Source organism: Corvus cornix, chromosome 2 (assembly GCF_000738735.6).
Source record: "Corvus cornix cornix isolate S_Up_H32 chromosome 2, ASM73873v5, whole genome shotgun sequence".
NCBI lineage: Eukaryota > Metazoa > Chordata > Aves > Passeriformes > Corvidae > Corvus > Corvus cornix.
The window spans coordinates 104,294,966-104,318,125 of NC_046333.1; the positions used below are offsets into that span (position 1 = coordinate 104,294,966).

The following is a 23,160-nucleotide window of genomic DNA, read 5'->3' on the forward strand; positions in this document are numbered from 1 at the left end:
CTGATGTCCTTCAATGCTCACCTTGTGTCAGGCTGCACTGGATTATTCTACCTTCTAGCAACACTAAAATGCAAATAAAATTAAGCACAGAAATGTAAGTTGGATGTGCCCACCAGCCACACCAGAGGTGGGATATTCAGCAGAGGATAATTAATCCCCGTGGAACCGAGCTGTCCATTGTATTCAGCAAAAATTGAGAGCTGGGATACTTAACAGTAGTGGTGGCTTTGAGGTTTATTTTTTCTCGGTTTTGTGTTGCATGTGGTATGTTTTTGAGGTCTTCCTCTTTGTTTGAAGGCAAATTTTAGCACACTCCTCTGCTGGCCTACAGAAGCATTCGGGACATGTTTCTGGATTTTCACTTTACTCTGCTTTGTCATTTTCTGTTGGCAAAGCACAGTACCTATCTGGCACAACACTGTGCTTTGTGCTATGATTCTGACTGCCGAACTTGGAGAAGACCATGCAGTCTTAGGACTACCTTTTTTTATGTTGTGTCTGGCCTAAAGGGAAAAAAAAGCAGACATATTCAGGCTTGGTTTTCCCTTTTTTCATTCAGAAATGAAATGTAATAAATGAAAGTGCTTTTTATAAAGAGCACATGTATGACAGAGTACATTGTGCATTCCTAAATTAAAAGGAAATATTTGAAACTAAAATTGCCTGCTCATGTAAATCCCTGTTGTGTATCTTCTCTTTGTCATTTGAAAGACATTTTCAAGGCACAGGAACTCTTCCAGGAATATAATCAAAGTTATTTCCCTGTTAATTACTAACACTGCATTTTGAACCCTTTGATAAAGAATCACAGAATCATAGAATGTTAAGGGGTTGGAATGGACCTTAAAGATCATCCAGCCTCCTCCCCCACCTCCATGGAGAGGGACCTCCCACTAGACTTGGCTGTTCAAGGCCTTGTCCAAATTGGTTTTGAACACTGCCAGGGTTGGGGCATCCACAACCTCCCTGGGCAACCTGTTCCAGTGTCTAACCACCCTCACAGTAAAGAATTTCTTCCTAATATCTAACCTAACTTTTCCTTTTTTCAGTTTGTTGCTTTTACTCCTTGTCCTTTCACTACAATTCCTGATGAAGGGTCCCTCTCCGGCTTCCCTGTAGCCTCCAGAGCAAAGCAACTGAGTCTAGCTCCTCTCACAAATGCCTACACCAACCAACTACTTATTCTGCAAATAATCAAATAAATGAGGGACCAGAATGTGGTTTTATCTGAATTAAATCATGTAGATCATGTTAATATCATGTAAATGCAAACATATGTGTAACAGCAAGTTAAAAATATTTCCTAACATGCATGTTGCAACAGTGGTAGGGTGATTAGATGTGCACATTTTAAATATTTTCATTTCTCTATTTGAATGAAAACAGGAGAATAGGCCTCAGTGTGTTCAAAATGTACAAAGCAGAAATCTCAGAGCAGTATGCAAAGATTTCCTTGAAAAACCTACATGATCTTCTGGTTCAGATGCTTTACTAGACCATGTTTTCTGATTAAATGAGCATTGTCCTGCCTCTCAGAGTTTCTCATGGAATTTCTGTAGCATTTTGGCCTCATTGGCGGGTATCTTGATCTTCTCTGAGGCACCATGTGGATCAGAGGCACTTGCTTTCCTCTCCCCAGGGGAATACTTACTTATCTCCTGGGACTCAGCAGACTCCATTTCCACCTACCTCAGCTCAGGGCTGGCTCCTTCTCTTGTCAGTCCCCTTTGGAAACCCACAACAGAGCACCAGAAACACAGAGCACTCATCTCTCCCTGGTGCCTCTTGCTGTGGTTTTTGGGAAGCACATCCAGCAGTGCTTCGCCTCCCACCCTGTGTGGTATCAGTGTGTTGCTGTTGTGGCTGTGCTCCCATCCTCTGGGGTGAGGCCTGGGCCAAGGGCAGCAGTGTGGGGAAAAAGCGTGGTGCAGCCAGTGTGAGGACCTGCCACTTGTGAGTGCGGCACAGAAGGAGCTAGTTTAAGAACCTAAATAATTCACATCCCACTTCTGCCCATTAATACATCCAATGCAGTGAGTGGAGCCAAAAGACCATTTTGTATTGGCCAAAGAGCTGTCCCAAAGTCTCAGTCTCTGGCATGTTGTACTTAGTTGTGGAAATTACGATGGCACAAACAGAAGTTTAGGTAATGCAGGATAAATAAGAGGTGGACTTGAACTCTCAAGGAAGAAAAAGGTATTTTCATTTACAGGTTACTGGTAATAGTAACTCCAAGAAAATTAATTATTCATTCAGATCTTGCACATCATACATAGTCAGATTTATGCCTGAGTGGAATATTATCAAAATTTCCAGTGGCATTTCAGCTGTTCATTAAACTTTACTGTAGAACATAGTGACGATTTATTACACAGCTATAAAAGCAGCAGTAATCATTATAAATGCAAGACTTCAATGTTTCTTTCTCTATGTTTAAATCCTTTCTATTTTCCTTTTTTTCCCCCGCCACTACATCCAGTGAAACCCAGATTGTAGCAATCAGTAAGCAAGGAGCCACCTCCTTCAACAGCAGCCAATTACCTCCTCTGGTTTGCACAAGAGCTGGGAGCAGTGCACAGACTAAGATAAGCAGCCACCTGTAAAATACGTTTCTGGATTTGTGTCAAGCTGGCCAGTTGCATAGTGAGGAAAAAAACAAAAAGAAGGCAGCTGTTCTGACGACCCACATCTGAAAAAAAGGGAAACATTTACTTTTATGAGGAATTCCTTTGTTTCAAGCAGAGTTGGGAAAATAATATGCAACACTAATGCATACAGAAAATTAATTTCTATACTCTTTGTGGTGGTTTTCCATGATACTTCCATAAGTACCTTGTATGATCTTTACTCTAGCTGCCACAGTAAAATCTTTGTGCTATGGATACTTGCATCTTGTTATATTGATTCCACTCTTTAAAGGGCACATGCCTCAGCACTTGCAGATTTCTGCCTGGCAATATCTGTGCATTGAATCTTGTGATGTGCTGCAGTCTTCTCGCAAGCTCAGCTAATCAGTGGGCAGCCACAAACCCCAGGTGACATATTTGACTAACTGGCAGCTAATCAAGCTTATTTGAATTTTGCACATCACATATTGGCAGCAAACTGTTCACATCATAATCATAAAACACATTTTGAATCAATCTAGGAAATGCATTTCAGGCAATGCTGATCAGTTTGCAGATCTGCAGCGTGGTGAAATAGCTCACATGCATCAGAAAAACTATGTCTGTTGAATTATTCATTCTATTTTTTTTTTAATTCAATAACAGGCAATAATTTTTTTTTCAAGAGTTACATGGTTAGTGTTAGTTACCAAAATGAAGTAAATAAATGTAACCATTACTAACAATTGTCTTTTCACCACTTTTCTCCCTTTTTTTGCGTTGTTTGGAGCACCACTTACTCTGATTTCTAAAAACCTTCAGGTTTTGTCATGTGGAATCAAGTGATTGTCATGGGTTAGCAAAGCATAGTCTTGGAAGTGATGTTCTTGCAAAGGGGTTCTTACAGCTCCTCTATGACCTGACAGAACCTATCAGCTCGCCAGTTTGAATATGGACAATTCTTTAAACCACTTAAAATTGTGACCACCTCTGTGATCCACAGTTAAGAATAGACACACCCTGGGCAGAGCGGTCTCTCGTTTCCGGTGCTGGGACAGGTGGCTGTGGGCCCCGTGTGGGGGCTAGCAGGCCCAGCCCAGGCCCTGCTTGGGCCAGGCTGGGCCAGGCCACGGCCATCCTGGAGCCAATGGGCCCTGTTCCACCTGCGGAACCCCTCCCACATCCCTGCTGTGGGCAGCCGGAGCGGCTCAGCTCCCCCTCTCCAGTGCGGCCAAGATTCAGCTGAAGCTGCACCACTGTCCGACCAAAGATCATGTGACCAACAACGATAAGCTCCAGCTGCAAGGCCCAGGTGAGATTAACCCTTTTAGTGCTGTGAGGAGCTGAAAACCTGAGGGAGAAGAAAGAGGAGATGCTTAAAGCTGAAATTCTGCTGTAAAGCTATGATGTATCAGAGTACCCATTGTAATTTCATGAAGGCATGGGGGGTGGAGCGTTCAACTTGTACTTGTGAGCAAAAGCACCTGTGCTGAGATAGGCAGATGCTGAAGCAGCTGTAATTTCATGAGAAGTTTGAACAGGGAGAGATGGAAGCAATGAGGACTCCATGCTCCACATGGAAAGGGGAAGACCTCAGTTCCTAGAGATGCTCCCAGAGATAGTCCTAGAGATGAAGATGAGGAAGACCCTTTGCTCCCAGGGAAGGAGCAGGGCCTCTATTCTTAGAGATGATGCTCCCAGAGATAGGTGAAGAGAACTTTTGTTTCTGAATGGCTCAACCTTAAAATGGTACCCCATTAGCTCAAGAGTGGACCCTCGAAAGCAGTTGTGGGAAAAGCTGCAAGTCGGGTGGAAGGGACTCACATGTGAGCAAAGAACCAGCCCGGGCGGCTGTCTCGTTGTGATAACGTTTTCATAGCATGGGCAAGAGAGACTCCTCTTCCTAAATGGACTGAACAAGGCTATTACAGAAGGGGTAAACAGACTGAACATCTCAAGGGTTGTCTTTTTACATTGTCAGTGGGAGAAGGGAGGAGAAGAGTTCTGAAGGTGTGGTATGATATTATTTTTTTTTCCCTCTTTTGGGTCTGTTAATAAACTTCTTTATATTCTTTCAAGTTTGGTGTCTGCTTTGCTTTTCTCCTAATTCTTATCTCACAGAAGGTAAACAGTAATGAGTATTTTGGACCAAACCGCTACAGTGATGTAAGGAGTCAAAGAGTATGGAAATGGCTGCTGTACTGCACTGTATGCACAGTGAAAATGGCAAGCAAAGGCTTTCTCTTCATCTTGTGACAGGAGTATCAAGTAATTAACATAAGTTTACGTATTTTTATTAGGTAGGTAATTAGCTGCCAGAGAATATGGTATTGTAGAGATGGCCTCGATTTTCTTACAGTATTGGACCATTCAGAAACAGACCTAGTTTCTGAACTACTTAGGTGAGCGATTACACAATGGAATCATCCTCCCAAAATGCATTGACAATTACCAGAATTGTGCATGCCACTGGGAAATTGCTGATACTAATTACCATCATTAGACACTTGAATACAAAATATCTGCAAATGCTTCAGGAATGAGACATAAAATGGATTATCTTCTTTCAGGTCAGCTGTGCATGTATTTCTAAAGACTAGGAGACAAAGATTAAGCCTGTAATTTGGTTACAGATTTTTCTTTCATATACCTGTAAACATCTCTGTGAGACTTATATTTTAAAATGGAAAACTTAGTTATTATTTTAATTAGTTTGCTTTGTGATACTTAAAGAATATTTAAAAATCCAAAAATATATCAAAGATTCACCCTTTTGATACTTTATTCATTGATGAGTTCTTTCAAAAGACATATCCCCCAAGTTAATTGTATTTCATACGTGTGTATTTCATACACTTTTTGTGACTCACATCTTTATAGGATGCCTCAGATTGTGAAGACAGCACTTAGCCAGCACATTCAGAGGATAAAACACCTCACAGGTTGTTTCTAGCTGGAGGAGGATTATTTCTATCTGACTCTTAGCACTTATGGCAGGAACACAGCAGAGGTAAAAATTCCCTGGGGAAAGCGGGGGGGGTTTGTTTTGTTTTGATTAATTGTACGTCTCACCTGTCATTATATTGAAAAAGTAGGCAAAGTTATCACTTTAGAAATACAACTGTGGCTTTTAAACTTCTAATTTGACATCGTTGTGTAAAGCTACTTCCCTAGCATACATTTTGTTAACTCATGCCTTAAGCCCGGTCTAAAATAAAATTTAAAGCATATCAAACCTTACCGGGTGGCCTAAGTTGTTGGAATGATTTACCAGGTTAAGGCATACTATGAGTGCATTTTGCATGGTTTGTACAATCTGCCTGCCCTATTGGCCTATACACCCTTGAAAGCTCCGTGAGAAATGGTCCCGTTCCACGAGTATATACACGAGAACGTCAGAGTCACATCAAGAGCAGGATTTCGAGATGTGGACGTTCAGCTGATAAGTTTAGGATCATCCAGCTGATCTAACTATCAGGCCTCCTCTTTCTTTATCCGCCTCCCCAGCTGGTTTTGGTGGTTGCTGCTTTCATCTCTGTAAGGCCACAGGGCTTTCTCTGCTGCTCATCTCAATGACTCCTCTAGCTCTTTTAAAATCAACTTGTGAAGTCATTTCAGTATTGTCACTTCAAAAGTCCCACATAGTGGGGAGGGTTGCTGGATGCTGGATGCTGTCATTATCAGTACAGTGTAAAATTTTTCCATTCTGCTGTCAGTAAAGAAAATGAAAGTGATTTTGCCATTATGCTTAGACATGGTTTACAAAAACATGAAAAGAAAATCCTTTCCTTCCTTCTCTCTTCCTTCCACCAAATAGAAGGGTGGGGTAATCCAAATAAAAGTACTGACATGGTCTTTATTTTATAAATATGCAAGGAATGTGTGATGGCTTGTTCAAGTCATGCTGTTCCAGGTGAAAAATGTCTGGTTATTCTCACTCCTGGCGAGGCCATTTGGATTTGATGGAATATCTTTTTTCTTTCTTTTTCTTTTTCCCCCACCCAAAACTCCCAGGATATCCAGTGAACACTCACCAAAGCTTCAGATCCGGAGCCACAGTTACCTGAGGGCAGTGAGCGAAGTCTCCATCAACAGGAGCCTGGACAGCCTGGACCCTGCAGGGTTGCTGACGTCCCCCAAGTTCCGCTCCCGCAACGAGAGCTACATGAGAGCCATGAGCACCATCAGCCAGGTGGGTGATGTGCACCTGGGGCAGCCTGGAGAGTAGGTGTCATGCTGGACACTGCTTGCAATAGGAGAAACTTGATTTTGCTTTAAGTGCTACTCACCAACATTGTCTTTAAACAGGATTCTCTTAAGGATCTTGCCAAATCAAAAATTTTGAATGCCTCAAAAAAATATTCATATGCTGAGTGAGATGCTAAAGGAAAATTAAGCGGTTAATAGTTTGTATTCCACAATTTTATTAGAAGTTTTAGTTTCTTTATGCTATTTTATGCATTCTTTACCTTCAAACTTTTCACCTAAATGGTACAAATGTTGCAGTATATGTATTAAGCACAAAGTTCTGTCTGTATTTTTGCCCTTAAAATCCTGTAAGAGATCTTCACGCTCCAAAACAAGAAGAAAAATGAAGTCCATTGTGAGAGATTCAGTTTATGAGTTTTAATGTTATAAAATAGCCTGTGCTTGCATTCAGCATGCTTGTACAGTTGAGTTCATAGGGAACAGATCTAAAAGAAGTGCAAAAGTGCCAGCACACCACAGGGCAGAGGGCCAGTAGTTAATCTGCTACTTCCTCTAGCTCCTTGCTATGATTTTTGGCTTGTTAGCTTAAGGGGATCATTTGGGTAAATCACTTGGATGAAAGAACTTCCTTACACTAGTCCAGAATTGCAGCAGACAGGATTTGTGGTGCCAGATACTGATCCTTTATGACTGGCATATCAAGTCATTGCACTGTCAAAAAAAGTGCGTGACATCAGTGACACCAGGACTTCAGCTGTGGCCATAACAAACACATGTGCCGTTCAGTATGGAGCTGTAGTTTTAATTTCTGCACTATTCTATATTTAGACACTTAAGAGTATTCACCTATGTATTTTGTAGTGAGGCACTTTGCATAGGGCATGGGGTGATGCTCTAAAAGGAGGGCCTGGCTATATCTAGGAGAAAACAGCACAGAAATTCAGGTCTTGGAGGCAACTACAGGAACATTAAGTCAGGTTACTTCTTTACCTGCGCACCTAACACACAGAGCTGTCAGCCAAGGAGTGGTTATCATTTTCCAACGTGAATAAATTGGTTTTTTGTTTTAAAAATGCATTAATTCAGATATATTTATTTGAGGATTGGATATTCTCTGCCATAGCAAGATTGTTCTTTCTGTTGTACAACCTACTACTCTGCCATGCTTTTTTAAATAGTTTTCCTTTGAAAAATATATGTTTTACTCACTGAGGGTTTTCTGTTATATGTACAGACTCCACAAAACATTTTTCTTGGTAACATTAATCCTGGAAGAGAATTTCTAATGGGGTTTTTTCTAGCATTCTAACATAGTCTTATCTTTTCCTGCTAACTTGCCCTTGTGCATGCTTGAAAACTAACAGAATCCTCAAGTGATTTCCTACAGTGATAATTATTGTGCTTTAATGCCAAGCTCAGGGCTCAATTCTCAGTTTAGAAACATGGAACATCCATTACTAATTAAGCCAAAGTAAATGGTTTCCAGATTAAGACCTGCAGGAAGTTTTTCAATGTTCTTTAACCAGTGTGAGAACGAGTCTTTGTCACCACCTAGTGTCTGCTGCACAAAGGGTCTAAGGATTCCTTTGCATCTGCTCTCAGCCAGAGATGTAGTTTTACAAACATTTTTCCCCAGCATCAAAGTTGGTTCTCTTATCAACCTCCCCTTCCCAAATGTTTGTTACCTTCCAGCTTCCCAGCCACTCAGGTTTTTATCACTGTGATTGCCTGTGGGTTGCATTGATAATGTACTGGGGTTAAGGTGACCTTTTTGGTTTTTTCCTCACCCCACAATAAAAGTGTGATTTGTATTTTACACGTAGTGATCACAATGACCAAACATTCAACCTCTGCTGTGGGCCCAGGGTGACATAAAACAGATGTTGCTATGAGGGCTCCAGGCCTCCCACCAGTTTGAGCTGGAGCCAACAGCTCAAACTCCGATGAATCTTTGCCCAAAGCCAATGTCTCCCCCTTTTGTACATTGTTTTTTTTCCCCCCTCATAACTGCTGCTATGGGATGTCCCATTTACCTTTCTTCATGTTCAAAGGGATCCTCTAACAGATGTTGCCCATTGTGCCACTGTAGCTTGAGAGGGTTTGTACCAGGTGGAGTGCAGTATCCGTGCACGGGATGCACTGACCCTGCCTGGTCTCTGTCTGCAGGTGAGTGAGATGGAGGTGAACGGTCAGTTCGAATCCGTCTGCGAGTCGGTGTTCAGTGAACTCGAGTCTCAGGCAGTGGAAGCGCTGGATCTGCCTATGCCGGGCTGCTTCCGCATGAGGAGCCACAGCTATGTCAGAGCCATTGAGAAGGGCTGCTCCCAGGATGACGAGTGCATATCGCTGCGCTCCTCGTCTCCCCCGCGTACAACCACCACAGTAAGGACCATCCAGAGCAGTACTGGTGAGTAACACAGAGGGGAATCCAGAGGGGCGCAGAAAGGGAAGGTACTTCCGTGTGCACCTCCATCAGATCAAGCTTTTCTCTGCCAGATACCAAGCCTGTAAGAGAGTCTGTGTTTCACCAGGGAGCTGGACAGACTAATCTGCCTCAAACCACACCCAGACAAAGGCTGAAGCAGTTGTGGCTCCTTCTGTGTCCAAGCTAATTTATTCTGAGCTAAAAGCACACAGAAGGGAAGTCCAAGGTCATGTCTTCTCTCACTGCCCTCCTCAAAAGAGCAATCACAATTTGGCAAGGCTGAAGAAAGCAGCTCTGGATTAGCAGCTCTGCTGGCTGCGACAGGCAGAGGAGGGTCCCTCTGCTGAGGTTTTCCACAAAGCTGAGCTGATCTTATAAGTTACTGGATGTGGTTTTTACTGTCTTGAAGAGACTGTTCCAGCTCCCTAGGCCCCATCTAAGATGTGAGAATGAAGAAGGGAAGAAGCAGTCTTCAGGTCAAAACATGCATGTTTGCATTTTGCTGTTACATTCTTTCTGCAGTTCCAGCTATTCAAGCCTTGCTAGAGAGAGAGGTTTTGGTAAACATGAGACTTCAAACCTTCCTTTTAATGTTTGAGGTTGCTTTTCTTTTGGAAATAACCATGATGAATTTCAGATTTTGTCACCAAAATAGTGCTTAACGGGAAGAAAAACCAAGTAAAACCAAATTCCAAATCTGCCTCTCTCATTCAGGAAAGCAAGAGGCAGGAGCCATTACATGTATGTGCTCTTCCCTGTGGCAGGATGAGAGAGAGCCTCTTTCTTTTGACTTCTGTGCATCCATTCCGCTATTTTACACAAGCATCATTTACTATTCATATACTGTTCATATACTAATCATATTCTTGACTAATACTGACTATTATATGTATTTCACTGTACCTGCTATCTCTTTTGCTGTATTTTTTCATTTCTGCTTTCTTTAAACTTTTGTCCTTTTGTGTGTTATCTCACAGGTGCAGTTGTTTATTCCTTGTAAGTCTTTTTTAAAGCCGCTTGTCAATTGTTTTATGTCATCAAAGAACACTTTCAATCCTATTACCAAAAATGTTCAGCTAAATTAAAGATTTTTTTCTAAAAGTAGCAAGTTTAAATACTGTTGGAAATATATTGGCACTACATCACAAACATCAAAGTGTTTTTAACAACTGCTGCAGAGCAGTTCTCATCTAAATCACTAAAGAAATAGTATTCACCTGACATTTCTGCTGTAGAAATAGCCCTTGTGAGCACACAGGGTTTGCACCAAATCACAAAGACAGGATTTGCATAAGGTGTGTGCTACATCATTGTGTGGTATTAGTTTGTGTCAAATGTATACTGAGGCAAAAGTTGAAGGATGTGAGTTTTCAGGGATTTTTCAGTGTGCATTCGTCTTTGTTAGATCAGCTTGGGTTGGTCCCAAAGAGGGTTTTCTGTTCTGTGAGAATGGCTTTGATAACACTTTTCCTTTATAAAAACAACTGTGATCATTAATACAGAAGAGAGCAACTCTTGTTTCATTATCTGTATGTAAGAGGTTGTTCCTGTCACTTAGGAAAATTATGCCTCTGTCTGGGGATGATGGTGTATAAATGGAGAAGGTTGGCTGTTTGTGTCAGCCAAAAACCCTGGAAAACATGAAAGAGGAAAATCTGTACCATAGACTATCTCTTGTTTATGGTCCCTTTTTTGTAGTGAAACTACAGAGGCCTGATCTAGTCTCTGGGTAGCTGGCTTTATTTTAAAAATTATGAACAAAACTGTGTTATTGAAAAACATAATCCAGTGAGTATGTCTTGGGTTATTGCTTCTGTAGTCAGGCCGTTAAAAGCAGAGAGGAATGATTTGCAGTGCTCCCTTTGGATGTGCATAGAAGCATTTAAAGACTGCTATAGGTACCTATTTTCTGCTGTGGGAATTTACTGAGTTACCTTTTCATTTTTTAATTTTGAGCTCCAAGGGCCCATCCCTTCCACTGGTAGCATTTCAGACAACTTGTCTCTTTTACTACCTGACTTACATACTACTATGTTTAATTGGGATTAGAATTGAATTAATTCCATTCAAAAGCATCTGTATTGACTACCTTGGTGTTGCCTGTGCCTGGCTCACAGAAGAGAAATGTGAAAGGCACTGCTGATGGTTTCTATTAATATCTGCTTCAATAAAATGGGAAATGGCACAACAACTAGGCAGACATGAAGAAAGGAGAACAGTATCTCAGGTTTATCTCCACTGAGGTGATGTTGCAAATGCTTTTGTGGGAGACATGGGGACAGTTACGATCCAAAGATGGATTTAACATCCCCAAATGAGAGAACAGTCCTCCTGCCCCTAAAGCATCTCTGCCTGTTCAACCAAGAAAGATTCCTTTCATCAACATTAGCAATTCCCTCTAGGACATGGCTTTTAATTCACTAATACAGAAAGCTGTGATCATATGCTGATATTGAGAATCTCTTTGACTGCTGAAAGTCTGGGAAAATACCAGCTTGATGATGGTGGAAAAGACATCAGTCTGTTTACTGGATTCAAAATTGTTCCTCTAGAGCAATGATCCACAGCTTTCCAGCTCAGTTCTTGAGGATGTGCCCAATCTAACCATAAATCTGGTGCTTGTGCACTCACTATGGCACAGAGCTCACCTAAGGGTGGCTTCCCAGGTGGAGGCCTCTGCAGCCTGCACTGACCGTAGCGCTGCTGTGGGAACACTGAGGGGTGACTGCAGCTGAATGAAACTGAGCCCAAGAGTAAAAATGGAGGTGGAGGAACAAACCTGATGTCACCAAAGGAGTGAAATGTTACACTGTGATTGGAGAGGCAAATCTTAACCTCACGAAAGTCTGCCACCAAAGTTCCTCCTGATGTCCAACCTAAACCTTCCCTGGCACAGTTTAGGACTATGTCCTCTCATCCTGTCTCTGGTTGCCCTGGGAGAAGAGGTCAATATCCATGTGTGAGTCAACATATGCAGATAACGATGGCAACCACCAAACCACAGCTGAAGTGCAAAGAGTAGGGTTATTTCATTACCTCAGCAACATCACTGGGCAGCAGAGACATACTGGGACATGGGCTGTGTTAGGCTTAGTTCATCCTAGGGAAGAGACACACAGGGGCACAGGATCTATTAGGCTCAGTTCATCCTAGCACCCAGTGATGGGGGGACCTACTGCCTCCCCCAGATATCAAAGGGCTTTGCACACATGCAATTTATCACAAAGCTGTGCTTTTATGATATCTCACTTCCAGCAGGAAGCTCAAGCATGTCTGTGAGTGTGTTGTCTCTACACAGGAATTCTACTTCTCAAAACCAGCAGAGGATGAACAACACTAGGCATAGTAAATGGAGTTTTCCCACACTGACATTCTTAGCATTCCCAGCTGCAAGGTCACTTTGAGCAAAAACTATTCCCTCCACACCAAATCTTACAGTTTTAAGCCTTTCCTTCCAACACCCCACCTGGCTACAAACTCCTTTTATCCTTGTTTTTAAACGAAGGATTTTGAAATGGGGAAGAGAAAATGCAATGTTGACACTTTATATGGAATTATAAATAAGTTCTGTGTCACAATTTCATCATGCCTTGAAAGCTAGTCAGTTGAAAAGCTCCATTCACCCTCGTATTTGCTCTCTCAGCATCAGTGGTACACATGGAGGCAGCTGCATCCTGACTGGGGCCATCCCTGGGAGCAGGGCTGTGCAGGCTGGGAGGGAGAGCAGCTCTGAAGTGCTGACATATGTTATACACCATAGGCTGCACTAAAAATTAACACCCAGGTCATTTGATCTCTTCAGAGGAGTTTAATGAGCTGTGAGTTATTACATAATTTGATCCCAGGTTATTTGCAGATGCAACTGTTGTAGCTGAATCTCTTTGGCCAACAAATACAGTTACTAAATAAGTAGCCTTTTAACAATTTTAAGTCTGTAAATCATTTCAATGAACACGAAGAATACAGTCATTAAGAAGCAATGAAATGTTAAAGTAGTCCAAAGAACACCTTTCTCCCACACTTATTGTGTCTGTCTTTCTAAACTTTGCCTGTGTAGCCGTGCATCATCCTTGGCTGCAAACAAACCTTATGACATTGTGAGGGCTCAGGCATGAGCACACTTGCCTACAAATATATAATATAGCATAATATACAAGTATGTAATGATATCTCTCTGACAGAGCTCAAGTAGTAACATCAGGAAAAACTCTGCACTAGATTGCAATTCAGTACCTATCCTCTGTAGAGTTAGGTGAAGAGAAGTATCAGAGTTATCTGCAGCAATGCCATCTGGTGATTCTCAGTAATATTACACTTCTGCTTAAAAGCAAAATAAATAAAAATCCCAAGGAAATCGTGCTGTGTAGCCAGCAGGTTAGAGAAGGACAGAGAGTTACCACAGTATATGCTAATTATAGTCTTCCAGCTGAGCAAACCATTTTCCTTCCATTCCTTGGAATGTCTGGGCAAGACCAGTCAGGTATTTTGTGGAAAATCTCTAAGGGGCTGCCCAGCCAATGAAAGTAAATGAATAAATAAATAAGCATATAAAATGCAAGCGAGTCTAAAAACTGACTTGTGCCAGGCAGAATTCAAAAATAAAATCAAATCCTGTGGATAAGGAAGCCGTAACTGAGTGTATGCCAGGTGTGTCCAAGTCTTTTGGATTCCTCAGAGCTATCCTTTTAGAGACTGCCCTGCTCAAAAGGAAACAAAGAATTAGGATTTCACATGTGATTTCCAGTTGAAGCTAAGGTTGGTTTCTGGATCTGTACCAAAATTAAGATCTTTCCACAGAAGATCTGAAGAAATATAACTACATTAAGGCCTTCATGCAGATATTGAACCTTAAAATAAATCTGAAGATTGTAGAAAACTGTTTGACAAAGAATTTACATGGTTCATTTCTTCTCTTTCCTTGAATAATCCTGAAATCTGTTCTGCCTTTGGATCTGCTATCAAATTGCTTAAATCAGCACTTACAAATATTTTCCTTTACTAATGAGGAGCTGACCTTGGAGGAGAACATTGTTTCCAATTTCAGAGGTGTCTGACTGTAGCTAATACAAGTTTCATCTCATCTATCCCAGTAGTCAGCTTGATGAATATTAAGCTCCACATTACACCAAAAAAAAAACATTTTTATGAAGCCACTGAAGGTTTTTAATGAGAAATTTAGACAGGGTGAGAAAAGAACATTGTTTTGTAGGCCATGACCTAATTATTTTTTTCTACCTCTGAAAACATTGTTTGGAGGAGTTTACAGTGGTTTCCAAAGTTACAAATGTGTTTCAAATACAGGGAGTGAAAAACCAGTATTACCTTTTGGTATTCAATCTTTGCTTACTATCCTTATTCTTTATTTGCTTGATATGCTTCTAAACACTTGGGCTAAGGCTCATAGTGAGGTAAGAATGTGAGAAAGACCTTAGTTATTCACAACTGCAGGCTTAAAATGTCTTGAAGGAGTATCTTGTCTTACTTTGTGAACACTTCCAGAAACATGGAACAACTCTGCTCTTTTGTTCAGACAGCACTTGTTTGGTCAACTTTTCCATTTGTCCAATTGGACATCTCCAAGGTTGAAAACAGGTACCTCATACTCCTGCCCCACCAACTCTGTCAGTGTCCGTATGTCTCTCATGCTGGGGAGCACCACACTGGGCACACGTTTCAGATACGGCCTCACCAGGACTACACCTCCCTCAAACTTCCAGCTGTGCTTTGGCAAAGCCTGGCATGCAGTCAGCAGTTCTTGGTGCAAGGATACACTGCCTTGTGCTGCTCAGCCTGCTGCTTTGCAGGACCCTGGAGGCCTTTTGTGATGCTGGGAATAGGATGGCCATCAGACCTGTGAGCTGATAGTCTCAAATGAAATGGGAAAAGGCATGATTTTAGAGGAGAAGGAGAACTGTAACAGAAATCCCTATTGTTCTGTGCAAAGAGCTATTAAGTGCATTTCTTATGAAGTGGAGCACAAATAAAGAGGATGCAGGGATTAGTTACTTAAAATGTAATGTTTCATTATTTGTTAATCTTGCATTAATTTCTTTACAGATATGAAAAATCTTATGGAAGCCCTTTGTATATATTTGTAGGGAATGTGCTTAAATTCATTTTCCCATTAATTCGTTTCTTTCTATTATATTGCACACACAAAATGTGATAATCATTTCAGGTGTTCAGACTGACACAGTTCTCCCTAAAGGTGTACAGAGCATGTTTGGATTTGAACTCTGCTTTAGTTTCAGACTAGGTGGCTGTGTTATCTGATGCACCACTACTGGAGATTTTTGTAGGGATATTCAGGACCCCAGTTTCATGGAGACCCCCTCAGTGTGCTAAAGCAGTGAGAGAGTCCTGATCCCATGATTGTGTACCCCATCCTGCTGGTGTGCACGTTCTTGTGGAAGTGCCCTGATGGGCCTGCAGCCATGCCTGTGTATTACAGCACCTGAACGTCCAGCACCTAGCTGAGAAAAAATGCCACTTGATGTACCATAACAAATGTACAGGAAGTCATTACAAGCAAAACAGTGATTTAAAAGTTGTTCTGCTGACTGAGCACTGCATGCCTCAAGTCTCATTAGCTGAGAATTACTATTTTTCTAACCCCGTAAACAAGCGTGAAACCGCAGTGATTTTTCCACGATCCAAGAAGCTGTGGAAACAGTCTCTCCTGCTCAATGCTGCAAGGCAAATTTGCCCTTTTCCAGCAGCTTTGGGCTGGCTGACAGGTCTGCCTCAGACAGGGCCAGCAGTTTGGCTCAGATCTGGTGTCCAAAGAGCAAACTCAGGTGCAGGGCAAGGCTGACGTGATTTCAGCACCTCTGACTCAGCAGACTTGTGCATCTGTGGTTTTGGGGACAGTGTTACCTGACTTGAAGGTAGGAACCAACCTTCTTTGAGATATGCCTAGAAACACATCACAAGGAAGCAGGTTTCTCATAGCAGCACCAGCTTGTAATTGCAAACTAATGGGTGGAATGTGCAGCAGGATAAAATTTAAAAAAAATAAAAAAATAAAACCACAGTCCTTTTCCATTTTTAAATGGTGAGAGGGCAATATAACCTTTATCCCAAAATGCTGCTCTCAGGAACTGGTCATTGCTCTAATTCTCAGAACTCTGAGAATTAGAGATACATCATTTCTTAGCTGTAGAGCAAATAATTAAATTTTGACTTTATGGAAAAATACAACAAAGACCAGAATCTTTCTTTGTTCCAGCTTATTTCCATTGCAGTGTTTTTATGATGGCAGTGACAGAAATGAGCTGAATCAGTAGCTGAAGACATGCCCCAATTTATATAATGAGATCACATTTTGAGTAATAATTCCTACCATTTTCCTAAAATAGGCTAATGTGCTTTTAACTACAGTTGTCTTTTGGGAAGCAGGACTTAGGCCTCATTCCTAAAGAGGCTATGCTTAATTAATACATCCAGTGTGTAAAAATAACTCAGTTTTTTCTTTTTAGTTTGTGCTACTGTGCAATCTCCAGCCATGTGCTGCCATTCAACTTCACTAAGTTCCACATCATTGTAAGACAAACGTCAATGTTTTGGTTTTCCCCAGGTATAATACTTGCAAAGCTCTCTTGAGCCATAGGATTTTCCAAGAAGTTACAGATGAGATACTTGGTGAGGATGAACTTTTTTGAGTGACTGAGTGATTTTTTATTTCAAAAAACTAAGGATTTTTAATAAGTGTGTTTAATGAGTACAGCTCTGCAGGGCCCTTCTTGTAGTAGAGCAATTTGTTTGGAGCCATTATATTTCATCATGTCAGTAATTCCCATTTTGGAACTCAAATATGATGTATTAGGTACTGAATCCTGTAAATAGTTGCACATTTTCATGCTTCCTAAATATGTGTTTATGCAACAGTGTAACAGTAATTGGCTCTTTGAAGCTATGGTAGACTGTGGGGTGCGTACATTATTAACCACTTTTTGCACGAAACACTGCTTTGTTTCTTTAATAATATCACAGACAAACCCAAAGGAAACGTGGCAGCAAAGAAAACGGCACATTAAAAATAAATTGCAGAACCTCTGAAGTATACACAGAGATGTGATTTACTCTTTTTATTTCTTGCTATTACACCAGTCTCACTGCGCTGCTTCTTACAATGCTCAATAACGAGCACAAGGCAACTCAAATACTGGGATCTGGAAAACACCTAACGCTATTTTGCAAAGAGAGACAGTCTAGCTGCCATCAGAATCTAATGGTTCCTTTTATGAAAAGCACACTGTAGGCAGATGTTGGTAATCTGTTCTAATGCCACAACCTTTGTCTGGCCTCTAGAGGGGGAAATGGATGTGTTGGTCTTTGGAAATTGTTTTTCCTTACTGAATTTAGCTTTGGTCAGATGGGAGGGTGTTAAATTGCATTCCACTTAAAATGCAGTAAGCCATCTGAGCAGAACAATTCCTAGTTGCTTTGATCAAGGATTTGCGCTAAGCTATCAGAGGAGGGAAAAAAATAACCAAAAACCAATAAATAATACCACAGAACCCTCTACTGTGACAGATCTCTTGCCTGCTCTGTTGAGGAAGATGCCTAATTTTTGTCTCTGCAGAGTCAAGATGATGGTGTCTCGATCACCATTCTCTTTCCTGTAAAAATTTTCAAATTAATTCTGTCTTTAGCTAAAGTAAAATGTAGATGGAAAGGTTTAGATGGAAGTCAGGATATTGTAATAGGATAGCAAAACAAATGCTGGCAGGCTATTTCTGTTTTGAAATTTTTTTCTCTCAATTTCTTTTAACTTTCTTCTGAACTTCATGAAGAATCAAATGAAATTATGTAGATCTGTGGCAGAAAAAATCAGGGTCTACTAGACCAAAATAACCAAGCTATGAATAAAACCCAACTCCTCCATGAGCCTCAATCTGACTGCCTCAGGAAGTCCTGAGAAAATCTGCTGCTTTCCATTTTGCATGAAGGGTAATTTGCACCCAAGTGACAGAACTACTTGTCACCTGGTGCCATGGCCTTACACTGTCTTATCTCATACAGCCCCCTGGATGCTCATGTGACATTTTACCATTTGTCTCTTTTTTTAAAAAAAGGTAAAAGCAAAAGAAGAGGGGTTCCAGAGAGATGGAGGAGGGGTGAAGGGAGTATTGCATCTGTGTTGGAAGCTCTGATAGTGGGGTTGGCAGGGCTGCATGCTCTGATCTAGGTGAAGTCAGTTATTGTCTTGTTACATACTTCCAAGGAAGCTTGTCTTGCCCTATTTGGGATGTGGCTATGGGGAAGTTAGATCATGTTAGAAGTTAGATTAATGCACAGCTAAGACCAAAATGGTTATTGTCCTTTCAGAAAAAAAAAGGAGGTAAGTGAGGACAAGGAGTCATTAGTTAAGATTTCCAATACCTACAGCAACATACAGTCTTCCTAAATCTTCTTTTCCTGCATCACTTTTACCCAGATGTGTACAGTGTAATTTTGTGTAAATAGGCAGTTGTGTTTAACCTCACATCAGCTACCTGCAGGGTTAATGCTTAAACAGGCACTCCTTGTCTGCACAGACTCTGCAGCCTGCAGCACATCAACATCTGTTCCGGTGTCGCGTACTTCCACAGATTGCACAGGGCATTATGAGTAAGAACTCCCTCCCATAATCTGATTTATATTGCCAGTCATCCCCTTTCCTGGACTTCAAATACATGCTGCAGTCCTGAGAGCCTTTTTCTATTTCTGTCTGCTTACTGAGAAGATAAGTATCTCTCTCATGGAGGATGCTTACTGCTTCTTCAGTTGAGAAGACTCTCACTGAGTGCAAAGGTTGGTTGTACGTCCTCTGAGTTTGTGTGGGATGGTTGAGTAATACCTGTAGGGTGAAGGGGTACTGAGCCTGAAAACATGGGGGTTGGATTTTTTTTTTTTTTTTTTATAGAATACAATAGCCCACCCTACAGGTCACATGCACCACTGGAGAAAATGTGTATCTGTAAATAAGTAGCAGTTACAGCAGTTCTTATTCTTAACGCTTTTTTTTTCTAATTCAGCATTCCTCCTTTCCATTGAAGAGTTTGATGGTTAAGTAAAAAAAAGGTGAGAAGAAGTGATAAAAGGGGAAGGAGAAGGACAAAGGAAAAAAACCAGATTTTGAGTAGCAATGTAGGTCCAGAAGAATTTTGTAAAACAGAAATGTGGCCTGCACTTCAAAACTCATTCATTATGTAGAATCAGTAACACCTTTCCCTGTGTGAATAGTTGATGATGAGAAACAGATGCATAGAGCTTTTAACCTGAATTTTTCCAAGATACTTTGTCATCTCTTTATTCTTTCATCGTGTGTGAATTGGTGTGTAGACTAGGTGGAGATGGTGCGCTGTCTAGCACATTTTATTGACGCTCTTTGAGCTCCCAGTGTAGCCAGTTTTTGACACTAATTTTAGAACATATTTTCCAGTTGTGATGAGAAACCAGTTTCCCTGCAGGCAGGAGATATAGAGGGATATGAGATGGCCATCAAGTCAATGTTGTCCAGAATCCCTTTATTGCCTTCAAAGGCCTGGCAAAATGAATGAATGGAAAATAATGAACATGACAGATAAGTAGGGACTGGATAGAAAGCTTGAATAGCCGTGGGAAGTTTTGGGACTACAGCAGCAGTGTTGGAATTTCATCAAATGAAGGGGAACGCTTTCCCCCATCTGTTTTGCAGATACATTTCTTTATATTTTAAGTACAATATTGCAGATCAGATCAGCCTGTTAAGTTACAAAACTGAGACACGTCTTTCTTTTCCTGCAAAATTTGCTCGCAGAACATCTGGTTGTAGAAGATGCTGAGTGTCCTCAGCTGCCACCATCATAGAACCAGTTCATGATTTCTGAATGCCTGGTGTCACAGAAACATCTGGCTCCTCTATTTCACTGCTGGTACCTTTACAACCAGAGGAGTCTGGGGCAGGAGCATGAATCCATTGGATTCCAGTTTATGATTTTTTTAGAAGATACAAATGTAAGTTTTTCTAGTCCCTTTTGCTGTTGAAATCTTAAACTGGGCAATCAGATTCTAGGGGATAATACAGACGTTGCTTGCAAAACAATTTCCAGGGTATCTTTTCAGATGCTAGGGGTTTTTTCCATTTTGCTGTAAAAAAATAAGATCATGGGAAGTGTCAGTGAGGTAAATATTTACACTTCCCCTATCCTGTAGTAGCAGGCAAATTTGCAGCACAACAAAAACTGATTTTTTTACCCAATGTCAGGATTGTTTCTGTCACATCCATAAATGGAAGAGACTGAACGGGCAACTGTGTCTTTCCTCCTCCAAATCTAGCAAGGAGATCATGCTCAGCAGAATAAGATCGAGGAATACTGGGTGCCTTGCAGCTGTTGTCCATAACACCGTGTTGGGAATTGACCGCTGCCACAATATTTCATATACATGTGCTAAATAATGATAAAAAAAGACCACCCATTGCAAACTAGCATGACTTCATTAAAGGGGTTGTTTCTATTTGCATGCAATCATGTGCACCTCTCCCAGCCCATTTGTTTTCTCCTCCTCAGCACATTAAGTTTAGTACATGCGTGTCTTTCGAAGAACTGGCAAAAACTAGCTTTGCCAGATATTGCTGATGTGGAGAGGAAGCCTCACTCCATCTTCAGACCACTGCCTCTCCAGCAGGCGTGGAAGAGTGTCAGGGACTCTTTTAGGGTGGCATTCTGGCCAATGCCTATGCGGATGCACAAGGAACAAAGTATTTTTTATCCCAGGCCAAAACCTATGTAATTGAAGTTGTCAACCACCATCACTAATTTCCAAAAAACCGCAGTGTGGTTCTCAAACAATGGAAGTGTAGTAATTGGGAATATGTGACATTAATCATGGGTGCAGGATTAGGCATACCCACCTGGTGTAGGCTTCCTTTTTCTCACTTTCAACATGACATTAACTAATATGGGGCCTGAAGCACTGTCAGCCTCTGACACTGAAGTGCACTGGCTGCATCGGCATCATCTGACATCATCTTTTACATCTAATTTTATTCTCCTGAAAAGTCTATTATTATTATTATTATTGGAGCATGACAATATGCTTCTTAGGGGAGAGAAAAAAAGCCCAGGGAAATTATTAATTCAAGCTCTCAGCAATATCTAGCTCATTCATATTGTTATGAAAAACACTTCACTTGTAAAATAAAAGTGGTGCATGTTTGCTTTTTTGATAAAGTATCAGGAACTAGTGGGTATCTTTCTACTGGGGCAGTTTGTAGCGATTTTGCAAAATCCAAATTAGCACACATCTTCCTAAAATTGCAGTAGGTTACAAAATGATGGCTTTTCATCAAATAAAGGAAAGTGTTGCATTTCTCAAATTAGATTAAATGAAAATAAGTCCACATTGCAAAAGTGGTAATGTCATTAAATAATTTTATAGAACAAGGCCTGCTATGTGCTGCTGATGCACACGTCATCTGCCAGTCAGCTTTCCACTTATACTTTAGCTGCTTTGCTGATTCTTATCAGTTTGTCTGCTTAAAATGTGCTTTTATAAAAGACTTTTTATTTCATACACTTTGATTCATCTATACTCTCACTGCAGATTCCTATTTATCTCCAGTGAATTAATACTTTAATACTTGCTGAACTCGAAGGCAACTGGCATGTCTTCTCCTGGACTTGTATTTACACTGATTTCTCTGGTGCAGTCCCTGATGACTTCCCACAATAATCAAGACTGAGCTGTTTGCCATGCTTCACAGAAGTGGTTAGTTAATGAAGATTTGTATGGGGACAGACTGAAGCTAATGGCATGGCTCATTTCCTCAATAAAAACGGCTGTTTAGTAAACAGTATCTGATGACCTCATGACAATCATATCAGTCACCATTTTTCCTAGGCCATTTATTCTGATTTTTATAGATAATGGCTCTCCAACCATTCTTTAATACTGCTTTAGAGAAAAATAATGATGTGTACATAGCTATTTTAATCACATAGATTTTTATCTTTCATATTTTGCTGCCTATGAAAAATGTAGATATCTTTTAGTTTGTCAGCCAGCAACACCCCTCCAGAAGTCAGACTACAGATTCTTCAGAGAGTATTCCAGATGCCCATCATTTATATAGCCACATTTTATATCTCCTAAAAGCATTACTGAATAATGTTACTAGTCTTCAACAGTCCCCTGTGCACATGCATATTAATCACCCATGGCTGTAATAGTAATTTCCTCTAAATTTTGCCTGTATTTTAATTTTTTGGTTTCTCCCAGTTGCACCCTTCTGGTTAGCACGAAGAGCTCTCTTTCAATTCCTAGTCCAATTTGTTATTGGACAAACTGGGCAGCTCCAGCAGAAAAGTGTCATTCCTGTCTGAAGAAAGGGAATGGGTTAAACACAGGAAGTGAAGACGAGAGGCCAGTGTTTCAACTCTGGCAACCTGAGAGATTTTTCTGGGTCCCTAGTAGTAAATCAGATTTTCTTTTTCCTTTTTTCCCTTTTTGTGTTTTAAAGTAGAATTATAGTGAGGCCTTCTCAGCAGACTGGATATGTGTGGCTTGTAGAAATACAGCAGCTAACGTCACCCACCCGGTCATGAACTGTGAAACCATCATGTTTGCAACTTCTGTAAGGAAAGAAATGTGGATAACTAGCACAGACTGAATTTAAAGAAAGATCATTGCTAATCTGCAAGCATACAATACCAGTGCTTTTTTTCTAGTTCTTTCTAACTCTGTATAATTCTCTTTCAGAAAAGCTGTCCCTTTTCACGGCTTCTTGCTTTTGTTTCCTTTTCCTCTCATTCTGTTTCATGTTGCTAGTTTGAATAATTATGTAACTGTTTCTGATTTTTGGAAAGGAGAAGCACTGAGATGGATTCCACTTGTATAGATGGGCTCACAGTCCCTCTGTCACCAAATTCAGCTGCTGGCCCATGGGCCAGCAGT

The 23,160-nt window shown here is 40.9% G+C and overlaps 1 protein-coding gene across 6 annotated transcripts in view; it reads left to right on the top strand.

The window, feature by feature from the left end:
* Positions 1-23,160, top strand: part of DLGAP1 (DLG associated protein 1) — a 414,737-nt gene that overhangs the window by 313,736 nt on the left and 77,841 nt on the right. For all 6 annotated transcript variants that reach the window (XM_039548527.1, XM_039548528.1, XM_039548526.1 and 3 more), the window contains 2 exons: positions 6,621-6,798; positions 8,982-9,222. In XM_039548527.1, coding sequence (XP_039404461.1) covers positions 6,621-6,798; positions 8,982-9,222 — 419 coding nt within the window. The remainder of the gene's footprint in view (positions 1-6,620; positions 6,799-8,981; positions 9,223-23,160) is intronic.